The 17,827-nt window shown below is 38.5% G+C and overlaps 3 protein-coding genes across 3 annotated transcripts; all 3 read right to left on the bottom strand.

Moving 5' to 3' along the window:
• Positions 1-4,272: 4,272 nt before the first annotated feature.
• Positions 4,273-6,188, bottom strand: LOC134437432 (gastrula zinc finger protein XlCGF7.1-like). Its single transcript, XM_063186921.1, has 2 exons — positions 6,152-6,188; positions 4,273-5,432 (listed from the first exon to the last, which is right to left on the bottom strand). Exons 1-2 carry the CDS (start codon positions 6,186-6,188, stop codon positions 4,621-4,623), a joined length of 849 nt encoding a protein of 282 aa, XP_063042991.1. The 3' UTR covers positions 4,273-4,620.
• Positions 6,189-6,331: 143 nt separating this feature from the next.
• Positions 6,332-8,693, bottom strand: LOC134437216 (zinc finger protein 184-like). Its single transcript, XM_063186715.1, has 2 exons — positions 8,059-8,693; positions 6,332-6,984 (listed from the first exon to the last, which is right to left on the bottom strand). The coding sequence occupies exons 1-2, from the start codon at positions 8,642-8,644 to the stop codon at positions 6,428-6,430; spliced, it is 1,143 nt and encodes a 380-aa protein (XP_063042785.1). The 5' UTR covers positions 8,645-8,693; the 3' UTR covers positions 6,332-6,427.
• Positions 8,694-14,287: 5,594 nt separating this feature from the next.
• Positions 14,288-17,513, bottom strand: LOC134437213 (zinc finger protein OZF-like). Its single transcript, XM_063186711.1, has 2 exons — positions 16,877-17,513; positions 14,288-15,529 (listed from the first exon to the last, which is right to left on the bottom strand). Exons 1-2 carry the CDS (start codon positions 17,463-17,465, stop codon positions 14,817-14,819), a joined length of 1,302 nt encoding a protein of 433 aa, XP_063042781.1. The 5' UTR covers positions 17,466-17,513; the 3' UTR covers positions 14,288-14,816.
• Between the last annotated feature and the right edge of the window lie 314 nt (positions 17,514-17,827).

Here is a 17,827-nt window from a genome sequence, read left to right as displayed (position 1 = left end):
AATGGTGAACCATTAAAATAAGGTGTTACCGGGCAAATCAATCCACCCAGTCAGAAGTTATGGGCCAAATGAAAATTCCGCCATTTTGAAAGTGTTGTCTTCCAAACTCGAATCAGTTCATGAACCTACCCTAGAGCATTCACACACAAAATCTGGGACAAATCCATCCAACCGGTCAGTAGTTATGGGCCAAACAATAATTCAGCCATCTTGAATTCAGCCATCTTGAAAGTGTTGACCTCCAAACTCGAATCAGTTCATGAACCTACCCTAGAGCATTCACACACAAAATCTGGGACAAATCCATCCACCAGGTCAGAAGTTATGGACCAAACAAAAATTTGGCCATCTTGAATTCAGCCATCTTGAAAGTGTTGACCTCCCAACTCGAAGCAGTTCATGAACCTACCCTAGAGCATTCACACACCAAATCTGGGACAAATCCATCCACCCGGTCAGAAGTTATGGACCAAACACTGGGACAAATCCAAACATCCGTTCAAAAGTTATCGCGTTAACACGAAAGACCTTACGCGGCGGCGGCGGACGCGGACGCGGCGGCGGCGCACGCAAAACCATTACATCCCCGACGCTCCACGTTTCGGGGATATAAAAATATGTCTTATATACACTCAATCGTGGTAAATCAAAGGGAATTCAAAAATGTATGTAATAACTATGGTAATTATTCCCTTTGCATCTTTAATTCTAAGTGACTCAGCCTCTCTGTGATGATCTTATACCTGGACACCTATGTTGTCCGTCAGTACAATTCATTTTGAAATGTTCTTCTTTGTTGTTTTATCTTATTTGGATGTTTACTAAATTTCACTGATCCCCGTCCCAACTCTTTTGAGACGTGTTGGATTTATCAAATTAGAAATGAGTACATATGTCCCCCAAAACAATATTTTTTCTCGGTTTTAACACTTCATATGTTGTCTTTTCACTATTCTCCATCTAATGAATAGATTGAATGTTTTGAAAATGATAGCATTTTGATTTTATTCACTGTTTACCAAACGTCCCAACTTCATCGGAGTTGGGGTTTGCACAAGCATTACATTCATCTAGGTTCACTGTGTGACGATTGCTAGAAGCCTGACCTCACTTTCCAACATCACTCAAGAGGCAGTTTTCAGAACATGTAAACGTCTGGTGAATATGATAAGACTGAGGTTGTCCGTCTTACCGAGGTACATTTAAAGTAAAGCTGTTGCGCAGTTGCATATTACGCTATTTTGTAACACTAGGCTATAGGCTATTAGCCTACCACTGATTCTTGAGAAAGTGGCTAAAACAGGTTGTAATCTTGAAAGAAAAAAACTAAGTGAATTACAAAATAATATGGTATATCCTCGTAGACAAAGGTCTTGGCTTTTCAGAAATGCACAAGGCCTATCTCCCCATTTTCCATTTTTTTTCCAGAAATCAGGTTTTTCTCCGATCATACCTTGTTTTTTGTCAACACCGTCAGACACAATTAAAAGCAATAAAAAGTGTATTGATTTGGTTGCATTATGTATCTGGAGTTTTTAAGTGATTTTGTGTGTTTTTTGGTTCACACATACGGCTTTAAATGTTGAAAATTCACTTTCATTCTATTTTAATACTGATTCATGTGTTCTAATTTAAAAATATGTGCTGTCAGACAATGCTTACTTAATGGCTAAATAGATCAAACATTTTTTTGTAATTTCACAAATATTCGTGTAGGCTTAAATTTGCTATTACTTTGATAATTCAACAACTACAAAGGAACATTTTGTAAGCACATTCATTTAAAATGTCAAAAACTCCTTTTTACGGTGGTGACTTAAGAACTGACGGTGGTGACAGTAATCTGAAGGTGGTGAAAGTGACCTAATTATTACCTACATTTAGCAAAATAAATAGCCCTCTCAAGTCAATGACATCTAGCATAAACACTTTCTTTTTGTGTGTGCACAGTATGTTTGTGCATGTGTTTTTTCTCCATTTGTTGAATACTCTAGGAAGTAGGCCTAGATTATTGAAAATGTGGCATAAACAGGTTTTAAATTGTTCAAATCCAAAATATAAAGGTGTATTATCATAGATGAACGTCTTGGCTGTGCAGTGAATGTATTGGCCAAGCTCCCCATGTTTTACATTTTTCATAAAATGGCCTCTTTCTTGGTTTTGTCACCAGCGTCAGACAGAATTAGAAGTAAAAAAATAAGTTCACAGTATTTAAGTGAATTACTTTTACAATTCAACATAATTGTAGATACTTATTGGAAGCATATTCTTAAAACTTGTCAAAAACATGTAAAACACATGCTTTTTTGTGAACTACATCAGATGTCACCACCGTCAGGTTTTGTGACAAAAAACCCTCCAAATGCACCTCAGAGGAGGCTGGAGTATAAGTTTGGGTCACAATTATTACTAACATGTCTGGTAATGTTTCATTAACCAGCACAATTTAGTAAAATATGGAACAAGATGATGAGCGGAACAAAATCTGACGGTGGTGACATCTGACGGTGTGAGACAAAAAAACACTCTTTTACATATTGTGCATTTTTTTGCTCACATTAGCCACTTCGTTTTCGCTCTGTTTCGTGGGGGCTTCATGACGCTTCTGAAAAAGTATATATAATTAACATTAATGTAACAATAATACTATTAAAACCCCCGACGGTGTTGACAGTTTATGGTTGGGACAGTACCAGTGTCCAAACAAATGATCAAATTGAGGAGAAATTAGTAAACTTACAGGAGCTTCAGTGATGGTGAAGTACTCAGTAGATCTAAAGGTTTGAAAAGGGGTCCTAAGTAATGACAATGACCTTGCGCATACCTGATTTTATTGTCTTTTTAAAAAAATCTGACGGTGGTGACTAATATGCTGGACACACTTTGAGCAATCAGAAAATAGTAGTAAATATTGCTTTACACGCACTATGTGCATATCTGCAGAACCACTTCAATATGGACTTTCACATCATGGTAATATTATTCAATAATATCAGTGATTTTTACATTTTAGGTCAATTGAAATGATGATGTCTGTCCTTGGGACAGCTGTTTCTACAGGGTGTGGGCAGGTTTATAGCCATGAAAAGTAATAAAATTACACTTAAATATTTCAAACGACTGTACATTTATGTAACAGACCCCTGTGTCTTTACCTGGATTCATTTTGTTCATGAAAATGTAGTTTATTTTCAACAGAATTGGCAGTTTATTGCAGAGACATGTTTTAGCCGCTTTCTCAAGAATCAGTGCTACGCAAGAGTGTTTTGTTTGAGGTAACACAGTTTGGTTGTTGCGAAAGTTTTGTGCTATGGACTTTGCTGCTATGCAACATAACTAATAATAGTGTCTGAGCGAGTGTGCTAGCGGTTGAATTTGGGATTGGCAAAACATAAATATTTTACATGGAGTCATATACAGCATGTTTTTTCTCAAGAAAATTAACATGTATCCTTAACCTAGTTTGTTCTAAGCCCTTTTTGGGAAAGGGATCCCTCTGCCTATTAAATCTGAAGTATCTCAACCTCTGAACCACATACAAACATGAAATAAGACGCATTTAAAAGCTAGGACCCTCGTTTTGCATTGGAATGCGTTCATTCAGCTCTAACATACACATTTTAATACAAACCCTCAAATCTCAAGAGCCTATAGGCAGCGTATATGTATTTCCAGGACACAATGGACACAATGGGCACAAGTCATTATCCAAATTTTTCTCTTTTTTTTCAAATTGAGATCAGTTGAATTATTATTTTATGTTTTAAAAGTAATGGAATAATCTTTCAAGAAATTGCAATTTTTCTCGTTATTGCGGTGAAATTACTTGAGTTGCAGTATGTTTCGCCTTCTAGTAAAGTTACAAATCCTTTGCTACCTGATTTTGATAATTTTATCACAAGTCTGACCTTTCTTTTGCATTACCATTAAACATTTGTATTTAATCACAGATGTTGCCTGTAGATTTGCAAAGGAAAATGTAAGTGACCTCTGCTATCTCAGCAACGTGTTTTGAGCTGAATTAGTCTTAGTGACAATTACAAATAAGACAAACACAATTTCAGCCATTATTCTTTAATCATCACAGCAAGAGAAGCACCTTACAATCAATAATCTCCTCTCAGCATAGTGTTACATTTGCTCAGTCAGAGATAAATAAATATGCATATGCACAATAATCATCTACTGCTAACATGTGTCATGAGCCAACACAACAAAAGGAAATATAATAATAAATATGATTTTACTATATCCACTTGTTGTCTCAGTCACTTCGTCATATTCAGTAATCATTTACAAATAGTCCATAGCAGTAAACATTTACAGAATGCAATACATTCATATTTTACATGCAGTCACATACAACATGTTTCTTCTCTTAACATATATCCTTAAACTCATGGGAGGATGTCTAAAACACTGTTTCTAAGTGGTGGTCCGAATTTCTATATGTTATTTTCAATTGAGATCAGTTCATTTATTTAGTTGTTTTTGGAAATCATGTCTTAAAGGCAATGAGATAATAAAGTATTCAGGTCTATTGTCTTGTCAGAGCACACAGGGATACATAATTCATTTTTTAAAAGAACTGATTTTATTCTTTACACATATATGGTCTAGTCAGTGGTACATTGACTTTTCTACAGTGTGGCTCCTCTGGTGAGTCCTTAAAGAACTTTCCTGTATAAAGGCTTTTCCACATGTTGTACATTGGTAAGGCTTTTCACCAGTGTGAGTCCTCTCGTGTCTCCTTAAATCACCTGCCTCTCTAAAAGCTTTTCCACATGTGGTACATAGGTACGGCTTTTCATCAGTGTGAATCATCTGATGTTTCCTTAAATTGCCTCCTTCTCTGAAGGACTTTCCACATGTTGTACAAGGAAAAGGCTTTTCTGCAGTATGAATCAACAGGTGTTTATGAAGATCACCTTTTCGTAGAAAAGTCTTTCCACATGTTGTACATTGGAAAGGCTTTTCTACAATTTCTGCAGTATGAATCACCAGGTGTTTCTGAAGATCACCTTTTCGTAGAAAAGTCTTTCCACATGTTGTACATGGGAAAGGCTTTTCTCCGGTATGAATCTTTAGGTGTACCTGAAGAATATATTTTGTTGCACAAGATTTTCCACATGTTGTACAAGGAAAAGGCTTTTCTCCAGTATGAATCATCAGGTGATTCTGAAGTTCACCTTTTCGTAGAAAAGTCTTTCCACATGTTGTACATGGGAAAGGCTTTTCTCCAGTATGAATCTTCAGATGTACTTTAAGATTTTCTTTTTTTTTGAAAGATTTTCCACATGTTTCACAAGGGTAAGTCTTTTGACCAGTATGAACCCTCTGGTGTCTCCTTAGATATCCTGCTTGCTTAAACACCTTTCCACACGTGGTGCACTGAAGTGTCCTCCCAGCATGCGTGTTGACCGCAGGGGCACCTGGTTAAAAAAACAACAACAACATCTAAGAAGGTTGAATGACTACAGTTACAGAAGAAAACATCATGCTTGAAATATTCTCACCTCATAATATGTGGTATATGGTATATAAGGTATATGTGGTATATGGTATATAAGGTATATGTGTTCATCTTCCTGTGATAGGAAGATGGGAAGACAATAGAAAATAACTGTATTGATGTTCGATAAGCTGTTCAAAACATTTTGCATTCATTTATCTTCTTTTACAATCATATTAGTCAATTAATACCTAGGGAATGGATTTTTTATCCCAATGGTCACGATCATTGAGAAGATTGTTGATGGGAATAACTTGATGTTTCTCAAACGGTGTCAAACAGTCACGTTGCATCTTAAGATTCAAAACCAATCATAACAAATCTCCTGTGTAGTGATTGGTCTGCCAGTTTCAGGGCATGGGGCACTTAAGTCACGCCCATCTATTTCTGATCCGTGGGGCCGGAGCTCTCAAAATTTTGAATGAGAGTTAATGGAGCAAGTCAGGCTAAATCTTCATCCCGTTTGGCATGTGCTCCGGATTTCACATATGATGACAGTGAATTTGAAAGGTTTGGATTTGCGTCGTAAGATCAGTCATTTTCGACACACAAGAAACATTATTTTAGCTTTTGTGCAAAACTGTGTTAGAGACTACACATGCGCCTCGCATATTTCACTTGAACCGAGGCACAGCCAACCGTACCGCAGCACCTTAAGTGGCTGCACGTCGGACATGCAACGTCTGTTGTGTAGTTCAAATAATTACGTATTTTTGCACGCACACAACTCAAAGTGAAGTCAACAAGCACACAATTGGTTGTTATTAATTCTGAGGCACAGTATACTGTATGTGTGATCGACGGGGAATATTGCATATTATAGCAGTGCAATCATGTACATACAGTATGTTAAGCATTCTAATAATGTTACCAAAAAAAATCTTTTTTTTCTTTACACATATCTGCCCAATCTACTCAGTGGCACATTGATCTTTCACCAGTGTGGGTACTCTGGTGAATCTTTAAATGACTTGCCTGTGTAAAGGCCTTTCCACATGTGGCACATACGTAAGGCTTTTCACCAGTGTGAGTCCTCTGATGTGTTATTAAATTACTTGTGTCTCTAAAAGCTTTTCCACATGTGATACATGGAAATGGCTTTTGACCTGTATGAATCATCTGGTGTCTCCTTAAAGTGCTTCCTTCTCTGAAGGATTTTCCACATGTTATACATTGGAAAGGCTTTTCACCAGTGTGAATCATCAGGTGGTTTTGGAGATAACTTTTTTGTACGAAAGCCTTTCCACATGTTGTACATGGGAAAGACTTTTCTCCAGTATGAATCCTCAGGTGTGCCTGAAGAGTATCTTTTGTTGTAAAACCTTTCCCACATGTTTTACAAGGGTAACTCTTTTCACCAGTATGAGTATGAAGCCTCTGGTGTCTCCTTAAATGTCCTGCATAACTAAACATCTTTCCACATGTGGTGCACAAAAGTGTCCTCCCAGTATGCATGTTGACCGCAGGGGCACCTGGTTAAAAAAGAAAACAATACAGCAGGTTGAACAATAAACAATAAAGCAGGTTGAATGAATACATATATTCTCACCTCATAAGTGTATTTATGTTTGATGAGCAGTTCACATTTATCTTCTTTTACAATGTACTTATCTAAATGTGTATATACAACCGAATTAGTCAATCAATACCTAAGAAATGGCAATCGTTTATCCCAATGGTCACAATTGTGATTAGGAAATATAAAATATTTCACCTTAAAATGTCAATGTGTGGGCATCAGGGAAGTTTAAGGACTAGGCCTACATTGACCCGTGTAAGGTATTCAGGTAGCCTGGCAAGCCAGACTAAATGTGAGATTAAATGTGAATATTAAGTCTGGCCCCAATCTATGAGACATTGAAAGATTGTTGATGGGAACTACCTGTTGTTTTTCAAACGGTTCTGTGCCTATTGACCAACACGTCCTCACTCCCTCAAAAACCTGTCCGCTATACATTGAAAAGGAATCTAGACAAATCTCCGGCATTGTGATTGATCGGTCTGCCAGTTTCAGGGCATGAAGCACTGTCTGACGCTAGATCCACTCTCATCCCGCTGGATGATGGGGCTAGTTTACTAGGTTAGTGTTCAGGTCTGTCTGTTTTGACCCATGTCCTTTTTGGGGGCTCTTCTAATATTTCCGAAACTCTTTGATACAATCCTGTTCACATGTTGAGAAGACAAGAACGAGGGTGAATTATGTGGCTTAGTGTTGCAACCTTGCATGAGAAGCCCAATAGATGCTGAATCCAAGAGAGTGGATTGAGATTAGTCACTTCGCTGTCTCCTTGTCTTTCTCTCACTGTACCGCTCACCCTCAAAGACATATATACACAGAAATTCAGAAGCATGATGATGATTAACGAGGGTGAATATGAGCTATGATTTTTTGTATTATTATTTGTCTATATGCCCGATCAAAAATACATTTTGATGACCAATCAAAAAGACACCTATCTAACAAAAACACGGGCATTGTACAAGGGTTAAAGGGGACTGAGAATCCTCAACCACTTCTACCATTTTCTGATACAAAACTGACTTACTTGTTGGGGACATGCCATTGTTGCCATTATCGATCAGATTATGGTGAATTTCCTCTCGAATATCCATGGATGAAGAATTTTCTTCCATAAAGAAAGATGACTTTGTTTCATCATTCTCTTGCGTTCTCTGCGAGGAGTCTTCAAAGTCCTCTCTTTTGATCTCCTTCTTGTATGTGACCAGTTGGGATGATTCTGACTCCTTGCTGGTAAAATTCATTCCATCATGACTGTTTCCTGTAACATTGGATTCCTCTTCCTCTTTAATGTCCATTGCAGGGATGATTTCTTCTTTGCAGGTTGTTGTGCTTGTTGAATCATCCTGTCGTGGTTGCCATAAATACTCTTGAAGAAAATCAACGTCTTCTTCTTTGATCTCCTTCTTTATTGTAACCAGTTGGGATGATTCTGACACCTTGCTGGTAAACTTCATACCATCATGACTGATTCCTGTAACATTGGACTTCTCTTCCATTTTTATTGCAGGATTCACCTCTTCTTTGCTGGTTGAATCATCCTCTTGGGTTTGCCTTGAATACTCTTGGAGAAAATCATCAAAGTCTTCCTCTTTAATTTCCTTCATGGTCATGACTGCTTGAGATAGAAGTAAAACCTCAAATCTCTTCTTCAAGATGACTACAAACCACCTTCACTCACTGTCTCATTTGTGAACATCTCTTCACTCAATTTATGTATCTTTGTGATATGATGAGGCCCTCCCTCAGGGCTTCTGGAACCAGTTCTGACCAATGAGATGTAGCTGTGTCCAACTTGACCAATGAGCTGCAGCTGTATAAGAATGGGCTTATTTACATTGGAATTCCATCTGAATGGCAGAGCAGTTTGTACTATCCATGGGAATGGCCATGGCCTGGCATTCAGACACTCCATAGAGGTGGATTAAGTGATGGTGGGGTGATGTGTGAGACATGTAAGACTCTAAGAATGAAACTCCAGTCAAGAGTTATACCAAAAATACTGGATAAGAGAAAGATAGCGCAAAACACGCCCACTCAATGCAAAAGCGTGCGCTCAAGTTGGGTCTCCTAAGGGGGCGTTGTCCCCTCCTTCTTCTTCTCTTTTTGAGGTGTTTGCACAAGACGTGCGCTACCGCCATCTACAGCACTAAGGGGACTTCATTTATTCTCAACCTCAGGACTCCGAAGGTCTCCTAGCCGAAGGTCTCCTAAAGGGGCGTTCACCCAACATAAAGTGGATACCGGAAAAGAAACAAAATGACGCTTCTTGTTACATCCACTTTTTTTGGTTATACTGTCCCAAGAGAAATATGTTAACTTATCTGGCATAGCGTCATCATGGCCGTAACTACCATTGAGGACACAGAGGTCATGTCCTCTGTATTTTGTATGACAAACAATGACAAATCCAGTCTGCATACGCCACCCCTATTTATCCTCAAGGCAGTGATTAATGCAAACAAATCTAGAAAAGTTTGACTTTGAATTGTTTGAAGCATTCTAAATGTATAGTATGCAGTACAGCACACAGTATTTGACCTCAGTCTTTGAAAATGTCTGATTACGGCCCTGAGCGTCATTACTGAAAAATGAAATATACAAATAATATATTGACCAGATCATTAGTGAACATACCTTTGCTTATGACTGGGGTAAATCCCGTAAATCCAGAGTGTCGATGTGTTACAGTAACATGAATCAGTGAAAACTAGGGGACATGACTAAAATGCTTATTTTAGTGAAATATCATCTAATTCTATTAACTATGGTACCTGCTTTATTGTAACTTTACACTGAAACCCATTTTGCATACATGATCAAGACTCAGATTGAACATACATGCACCATCCCAAACGTGTGCACTAACATTGATACATGTGGAACATAAAAAACTACTGAGGAAAATTAAAGGTGATGGGGAAAACGTTCAGTTGAATGGGAGCACTGTTTGCAGTGTCCACCATTTTGATGGCCATGGTGTGGCACACAGAATCTTAATAGTGGTGGATTAAGTGGGGATGGGGTGTAGGTGTGAAATGCACCATACATGTGGTGATGAGAAGATACTCAATTTGAATGACAGAATTTTTCTCACTGTCCTCAGAGTGAAAGTGGCCATGGTCCATTTTGCAGCTGCATAGAGGGGGATTAGGTGGAGGGGGTGTGGGATACAAAACTCTAGGTGTGAAACTCATGTCATTAAAGGAGCAGTTCTGCCAATTTCAATATGCTGTTGTATTGCTCACGCTACCTTGGACGTGTCAGTAACTGGTGATGCTGCATTTTTTGTCTCAGCCCTTTCCGAGATCTGAGCTATTCTAATGGGGCAGATTTTGTTTACATTAAAGACTTTCTTAACATAGGCCTACTCCAAATATTTTCCCAAAAAGGTATCAACGTTAGCTAGTTCTCTTCTGATGCTGCATAACCTTTTGTGTGTTTTTTGGGAATAAATAAAGATGTTTTTTTAATGTAAACAAACACTTGCCCCCATTAAAATGACCAGAGAAAAAGGTTGAAAAAAATCTGAGGTACTGACAAGTCCAGGGTAGTGTTACCTTTACAACTGCATGTTGAAATTGGCTGAACTTATCCCAGTGATGGTACAAGAAGGAGATAAGTCAGGCTCGTTGTTTTCCGGTATCCCGTTGACGTCAGGTGAACGCCCCTTTAGGAGACCATCCGAGTTTGAGAGTGAATTACGCCTCTAGAGTGCATTTGTGGGATTGAATCCTTGGATGACAGTTCAGATTTCGGATGTCAAAATGCAAATTGACGTGTGTCCTCCTCGACACTTCCACCTTGAAATAAAACAAAGGGGTGAAATAGGTTTGTGTTGTGTGTCTTATTCATTGCACATCATCCAAAGACGGAACACAGGTGTGTTTCACATACTATTTAATTATGCCATCGTATATTTTTGGGTAGCAGCAACTGTGTAGATGAGGTAATTACAATTAGCAATATTACATAACATTGGTTGCTCTTTCTATCGTAATTTGGCGATAACGTCCAGCATGTTCACAATGTAGGCTAGCTTCAGCGCAATTCACCGACAAAAGGCTCCCAATTCCGCGCACTTTTCAGGTCACGGTATTTCCGTTACTGTTTATTATTCCTTTATAGGCCTACTGTTGTGCTGATTTCGCCCACACTTGCAGTCCTGGCTTTACTGCTGCAGGAACTGTGATTAGTTTGGTCGTTGCTGTGGAAACGGTTGAATAATTTTAGTCCTACAGTTAAATAGGCAAGCGGCCAGGGCGAGTTTGAAGCCAGAATGTTGTCGTGAAATTAAAGTTCCATCTCTTTCCAGCTGCCGTTACGACACCCTTCATTACAATGCTGTCTATGGCCGTTTGACTCGGTTTTAAATGTCATTACCGTTTCAAATTGTAGGCCTAGGTTATAGGCCTAGCCTTGACATCTCTTTAGTAGGCTATTTAATACACATATGGTGTCCCATGTAAAGTGTTACAGACTTATCGCGAATAGGCCTATTTCCTCACTGCCTAGCCAAAAAAGGGGACAAATAATGTGGCTTCACTGACAACTGCAACAGTTACTCCAAGCAACTGATATCTACCTGGAGTTGCATAAACCAAAATACGAAAAGTGCATTAAACACCGCACACTGTGTAGGCCTAGGCCCTACTGTTCTCCCCCCCCCTCTTCAAAGCACGCGTTTCGCCCGGTGCGTCTTCAGGTTCCCGAAGACGCACTGGGATAAGAGCTAATCTGAAGATGCACTGTGCGAAACGCGTTGCTCGCTCAGGGGAAAAAATACAAAAGAAGCATCAAGTGTGCGATGTTTAATGAACTTTTCGTATTGATCAAGTTTTTCTGCCTTGCACCTGGAAGGGTTGTGCACAATACAAGGACTTCCATGCACAAATAAATAAATACTAGGCCTATATATATATGACAGGATATTATAATCAATGTACAATGAAAACAACGTGAATGTCAACTGGGATTTCTATAGGGCAGACAGTTACCATGAGCGACGCGTCCCATCCCATCCGTCTCCGCCACGCCTCTTCACAGACTACGAATCCCACCTCAGCCCTTTGGATGGCGGTAATACGCAACCCTTGTCAGCTGCCACCAAACGCAACAGTAAGAGAAGAAGAAGGGGGGACAACGCCCCCTTAGGAGACCCAAACTTGAGCACATCCATTTACATTGTGTGGGCGGAGTTCAGGGTATCTCCTTCTTGTACCATCACTGCTTATCCTTTAGTTACACTATACCCCTGTAACATTAAGCATACTATACCAGGCCCGTAGCGAAGGGGGATTGAGGGGTTTGTTAGATAGTTCTGACATGGGTGATGGCAGAAAAAAGCCTAACTTTAATTTAATGTCTTAATTGAAATTGTATAATTTCACATAGGGCCCGGCCGATAAAGTTTTTTTTTCAGGGCCGATATCGATACAGATATTTATGGAAATGGGAGGCCGATAACCGATATGGGCAACCGATACATATAAATATTGTTTATAACAAAATTTTATGAAATATAAATAATTTTTTTATATACAAATATTTAGTTATAATAATGAAATCTTATGGACTCAAAGTGGGGAGAGCAGAATAGAAGATTCATTCTGAACGAAACGGCTGCAAAATTGGTTGTGAAAGCTATACAAACTTATCGGTGGAAATTTAATGAAAGTATGGTCGATACCGATATCCCAAAAATCCTAAATATCGCCGTGATATAACGGTGGGGCCTATGTATCGGTCGGGCCTTAATTTCACAGAGTGAGATGTCAGCAGACAAAGCATGGACAGAAGCTAGCTGAACTCAGGTAGGAACAGGGCTTGAGTTGTAGTAGGATGAGTGGGGATGCCATCCCTCCTACAATGAAAATGGTCTAAAATCATTCCCCTTTAAAACAGGCACCCCTTCTTCATATAATGTGTTAAAATTGCATCTTTAACAACTACATTTTCAACATTTTCTCGGGGGAGAAACCCCCAAACCCCAAATCATCACAATCCATCTCGGACCACCCCCCCCTGGTTTGATTTTACAACTTGCCCACTGGGTAGGACCTGTTCCCCTCATTATGCCCACCGCAAGAAGCAAAATCATTTGGATTGCGTCTGATGTCATGTCAAAGTTAACCATATATTATGACTTTCTACAAGCATTCCATTCATCTAGGTTCACTGTGTGACGATTGCTAGAAGCCTGACCTCACTTTCCAACATCACTCAAGAGGCAGTTTTGAGCACATGTAAACGTCTGGTGAATATGATAAGACTGAGGTTGTCTGTCTTACCGAGGTACATTTAAAGTAAAGCTGTTGCGCATGTGTTAGTGTCTCAGTTGCATATTACGCTATTTTGTAACACTAGGCTATAGGCTATTAGCCTACGCAAGAGTGTTTTGTTTGAGGTAACACAGTTTGGTTGTTGCGAAATTCTTGTGCTATGGACTTTGCTGCTATGCAACATAACTGGAATAGTGTCTGAGCGAGTGTGCTGGCGGTTGAATTTGGGATGGGCAAAACATAAATATTTTATGGAGTATATTTTATGGATATAATATGGAGTCATATACAGCACGTTTCTTCTCAAGAAAATTAACATGTATCCTTAACCTATTTTGTTCTAAGCCCTTTTTGGGAAAGGGATCCCTCTGCCTATTAAATTTGAAGTATATCAGCCTCTGAACCACATACAAACATGAAATAAGACACATTTAAAAGCTAGGACCCTCGTTTTGCATTGGAATGTGTTCCACATTCAGCTCTAACATACCCACATCTTTAACACAAACCATCAAATCACAAGAGCCTATATGCAGCGTATATGTATTTCCAGGACACAATGGATTAAATGAATGGGAAGATGCCTAAACACTGTATATAAGTGATTATCCGAATTTTTCATTTTTTTCCAAATTGAGATCAGTTGAATTATTATTTCATGTCTTAAAAGTAATGGAATAATCTTTCAAGAAATTGCAATTTGTCGGGTTATTGTGGTGAAATTACTTGAGTTGCAGTATGTTTGGCCTTCTAGTAAAGTTACAAAAACCTTTGCTACCTGATTTTGATATTTTTTATCACAAGTCTGACCTTTCTTTTGCATTACCATTAAAAAATTGTATTTAATCACAGATTTAAGGTAAATGTAAGTGACCTCTGCTATCTCAGCAACGTGTTTTGAGCTGAATTATTCGTGACAATTACAAATAAGACAAACACAATTTCAGCCATTATTCTTTAATCGTCACAGCAAGAGAAGCACCTTACAATCAATAATCTCCTCTCAGCATAGTGTTACATTTGCTCAGTCAGAGATAAATAAATATGCATATGCACAATAATCATCTACTGCTAACATGTTTCATGAGCCAACACAACAAAAGGAAATATAATAATAAATATAATTTTACTATAGCCACTTGTTGTCTCAGTCACTTCGTCATATTCAGTAATCATTTACATATAGTCCATAGCAGTAAACATTTACAGAATGCAATACATTCATATTTTACATGCAGTCACATACGACATGTTTCTTCTCTTAACATATATCCTTAAATTCATGGGAGGATGTCTAAAACACTGTTTCTAAGTGGTGGTCCGAATTTCTATATGTTATTTTCAATTGATATCAGTTCATTTATTTAGTTGTTTATGGAAATCATGTCTTAAAGGTAATGAGATAATAAAGTATTCAGGACTATTGTCTTGTCAGAGCACACAGGGATACATAATCCATTTTTAAAAATAACTGATTTTATTCTTTACACATAGGCCAATCTAGTCAGTGATACATTGACTTTTCTCCAGTGTGGCTCCTCTGGTGAGTCCTTAAAGAACTTGCCTGTGTAAAGGCTTTTCCACATGTTGTACATTGGTAAGGCTTTTCACCAGTGTGTGTCCTCTCGTGTCTCCTTAAATCACCTGCCACTCTAAAAGCTTTCCCACATGTGGTACATAGGTAAGGCTTTTCATCAGTGTGAATCATCTGATGTCTCCTTAAAGTGCCTCCTTCTCTGAAGGACTTTCCACATGTTGTACAAGGAAAAGGCTTTTCTCCAGTATGAATCACCAGGTGTTTATTAAGATCACCTTTTCGTAGAAAAGTCTTTCCACATGTTGTACATGGGAAAGGCTTTTCACCGGTATGAATCTTCAGGTGTACCTGAAGAATATCTTTTGTTGCACAAGATGTTCCACATGTTGTACAAAGAAAAGGCTTTTCTCCAGTATGAATCACAAGGTGTTTCTGAAGATGACCTTTTTGTATAAAAGTCTTTCCACATGCTGTACATGGGAAAGGCTTTTCTCCAGTATGAATTTTCAGATGTACTTTAAGATTTTCTTTCTTTGCAAAATATTTTCCACATGTTTCGCAAGTCTTGTCACCAGTATGAAGCCTCTGGTGTCTCCTTAGAAATCTTGCATGTGTAAACACCTTTCCACATGTGGTGCACTGAAGTGTCGTCCCAGCACGCATGTTGACCGCAGGGGAACCTGATTGAAAAAAAAAACAAAAAACAAACAATATCTAAGCAGGTCGAATGAATGTTACAGAACAAAACACATTAGGCTTGAATTATTCTCACCTCATAATATACAGTATATATGTGTTTGTCATTCTGTGACAGAAAGACAGGAATTCCTACCAATAAAGGGGCCAACCCTCATAAGGCTTTTGTATGCACAAAACACGCACACACACACAGCAGATATTTAGTTTCCAGTGACAGGAGGGGAGAATATTTCTCTCATACAGGGCCTACATTTTGCTGGAGCAGTGTGGGGTGATATGCCTGCCTTGCTCTCATTCTCTAGAGAGATGAACAGACCAAGGATATGGATCACTGGAACCATGTAGTGTGGTCTGATGAGACCAAGATAAACAAATTTGCTTTAGATTGTGTTAAACATGTGTGGTGGAAAACAAGTGAATTTTACCAAAAAAGTGCATCATCTGGCTAGTCAAGCATGGTAGTGGGGCTGACATTGTTTGGGGATGTATGAATGCCGTCAACATTGGAAATCTGAATTACACCTAAAGAAGCATGCATGTCAACATGCACTTTGACTACAGAAGCAAATCAAGATACTCTCCACATGATTTCATTCAAAACTCACACCCATCTATTTTAGCCAGGTGCAGACTCAAAATGTACAATTTCAATGTACTGAAAGGTTGAAATACACACCGATGACCTCCCTTTTAATCCCTTTTCATTTCGAAATGAAAAAATTAATTTAGTTGCTGCCAAAGGTAGTTCTACAAAGTATTAAGCAAAGGCTGTGAATACTTTTGTAAATATGATTTCTTTGTTTTTTATTTTTTTTATAGATTTTCAAAACTGTCAAGACAACTTGGAATAAGGAATAAGAAAGGAAATTTGGAATAAGGCTGTAAGATAATAAAATGTGAAAAAGTGAAGCGCTGTGAATACTTTCCGGATTGACTGTATGAATATTTCCGAAACTCTTTGATGCAATCCTGTTCGGATATTAAGTGGACAAGACATAGGGTGAATTATGTGGATCACATCGCATGAGAAGCACAATTGTGGCTGAATCGAAGAGATTAGATTGAGATTAGTCACTTCACTGTCTCCTTGCCTTTCTCTAACTGTACCTCTCACCCTCGAAGACATACACACACAGGAATTCACAAGCATGATGATGATTAATAAGGTTGAATGTGAGCTACAATGTTTAAAAAACAAAATATTTCTATCTGTTCTAGTCAAAAAGACCTGAACACCTTCTATGTAACAAAAACAAGGACATTGTACAAGGGTTAAATTTGATATAGAATACTCAACCACCTCTACCATTTTCTGATATAATACTTACTTGTAGGAGACATGCCATTGTTGCCATTGTTGATTAGGTTAGGGTCAAGTTCCTCTTCAATATCCACGGATAAACAATTTTCTTCCTCATAGAAAGACGGTTTTGTTTCATCATTCTCTTGTGCTCTCTGCGATGAGTCTTCAAAGTCCTCTCTTTTGATTTCCTTCTTGTATGTGACCAGTTGGGATGATTCTGACTCCTTGCTGATACACGTCATACCATCATGACTGTTTCCTGTAAAATTGAACTCCTCTTCCTCTTTAATATCCATTGCAGGGCTGATTTCTTCTTCACAGGTTGTTCTGCTGGTTGAATCATCCTGCCCTGGTTGCCACAAATATTCTTGGAGAAAATCATCAACGTCTTCTTCTTTGATTTCCTTCTTTATTGTAACAAGCTTGTATGATTCTGACACCTTCCTGATAGATGTCATACCATCATGACTGTTTCCTGTAACATTGGACTCCTCTTCCATTTTTATTGCAGGACTCATTTCTTCTTTGCTGGTTGAATCATCCTCTCGAGGTCGCCTTGAAAACTCTTGGAGAAAATAATCAAAGTCTTCTTCTTTAATCTCCTTCATGGTCATGACTGATTGAGATAGAAGTAAAACTTCAAATCTCTTTTTGAAAATGTCTACAGACCACCTTCACTCACTGTCTCATTTGTGAACATCTCTTCACACAATTTATTTATCTTTGAGATATATGATGAGGCCCTCCTTCAGGGCTTCTGTAACTACTTCTGACCAATGAGATGCAGCTGTGTCCAAACTGACCAATGAGCTGCAGCTGTAGGCGGGCCATAAGAATGGGCTTATTTGCATTGGAATTCCATCTGAATGACCGAGCAGTTTGCACTGTCCATGGGAATGGCCATGGCCTGGAATTCAGACGCTCCATTGAGGTGGATTAAGTAATGGTGGGGTGATGGGTGCGAAATGTAAGACTA

Source organism: Engraulis encrasicolus, chromosome 21 (assembly GCF_034702125.1).
Source record: "Engraulis encrasicolus isolate BLACKSEA-1 chromosome 21, IST_EnEncr_1.0, whole genome shotgun sequence".
Classification (NCBI taxonomy): Eukaryota; Metazoa; Chordata; class Actinopteri; order Clupeiformes; family Engraulidae; genus Engraulis; species Engraulis encrasicolus.
The sequence above is the reverse complement of the archived record's forward strand: the minus strand, read 5'-3'. Positions and strand labels throughout refer to the sequence as shown.

Bases quoted from the DNA above. Each gene is read 5' to 3' on its own strand.
- LOC134437432 (XM_063186921.1), bottom strand. From the start codon at position 6,188: ATGTCCGACGTGCAGCCACTTAAGGTGCTGCGGTACG. The intron at 5,433-6,151 runs GTTGGCTGTGCC...TTTTTTAACCAG, and splicing joins ACTTAAGGTGCTGCGGTACG to GTGCCCCTGCGGTCAACACG.
- LOC134437216 (XM_063186715.1), bottom strand. From the start codon at position 8,644: ATGACCATGAAGGAAATTAAAGAGGAAGACTTTGATGATTTTCTCCAA. The intron at 6,985-8,058 runs GTAAGTCAGTTT...TTTTTTAACCAG, and splicing joins CAATGGCATGTCCCCAACAA to GTGCCCCTGCGGTCAACATG.
- LOC134437213 (XM_063186711.1), bottom strand. From the start codon at position 17,465: ATGACCATGAAGGAGATTAAAGAAGAAGACTTTGATTATTTTCTCCAA. The intron at 15,530-16,876 runs GTAAGTATTATA...TTTTTCAATCAG, and splicing joins CAATGGCATGTCTCCTACAA to GTTCCCCTGCGGTCAACATG.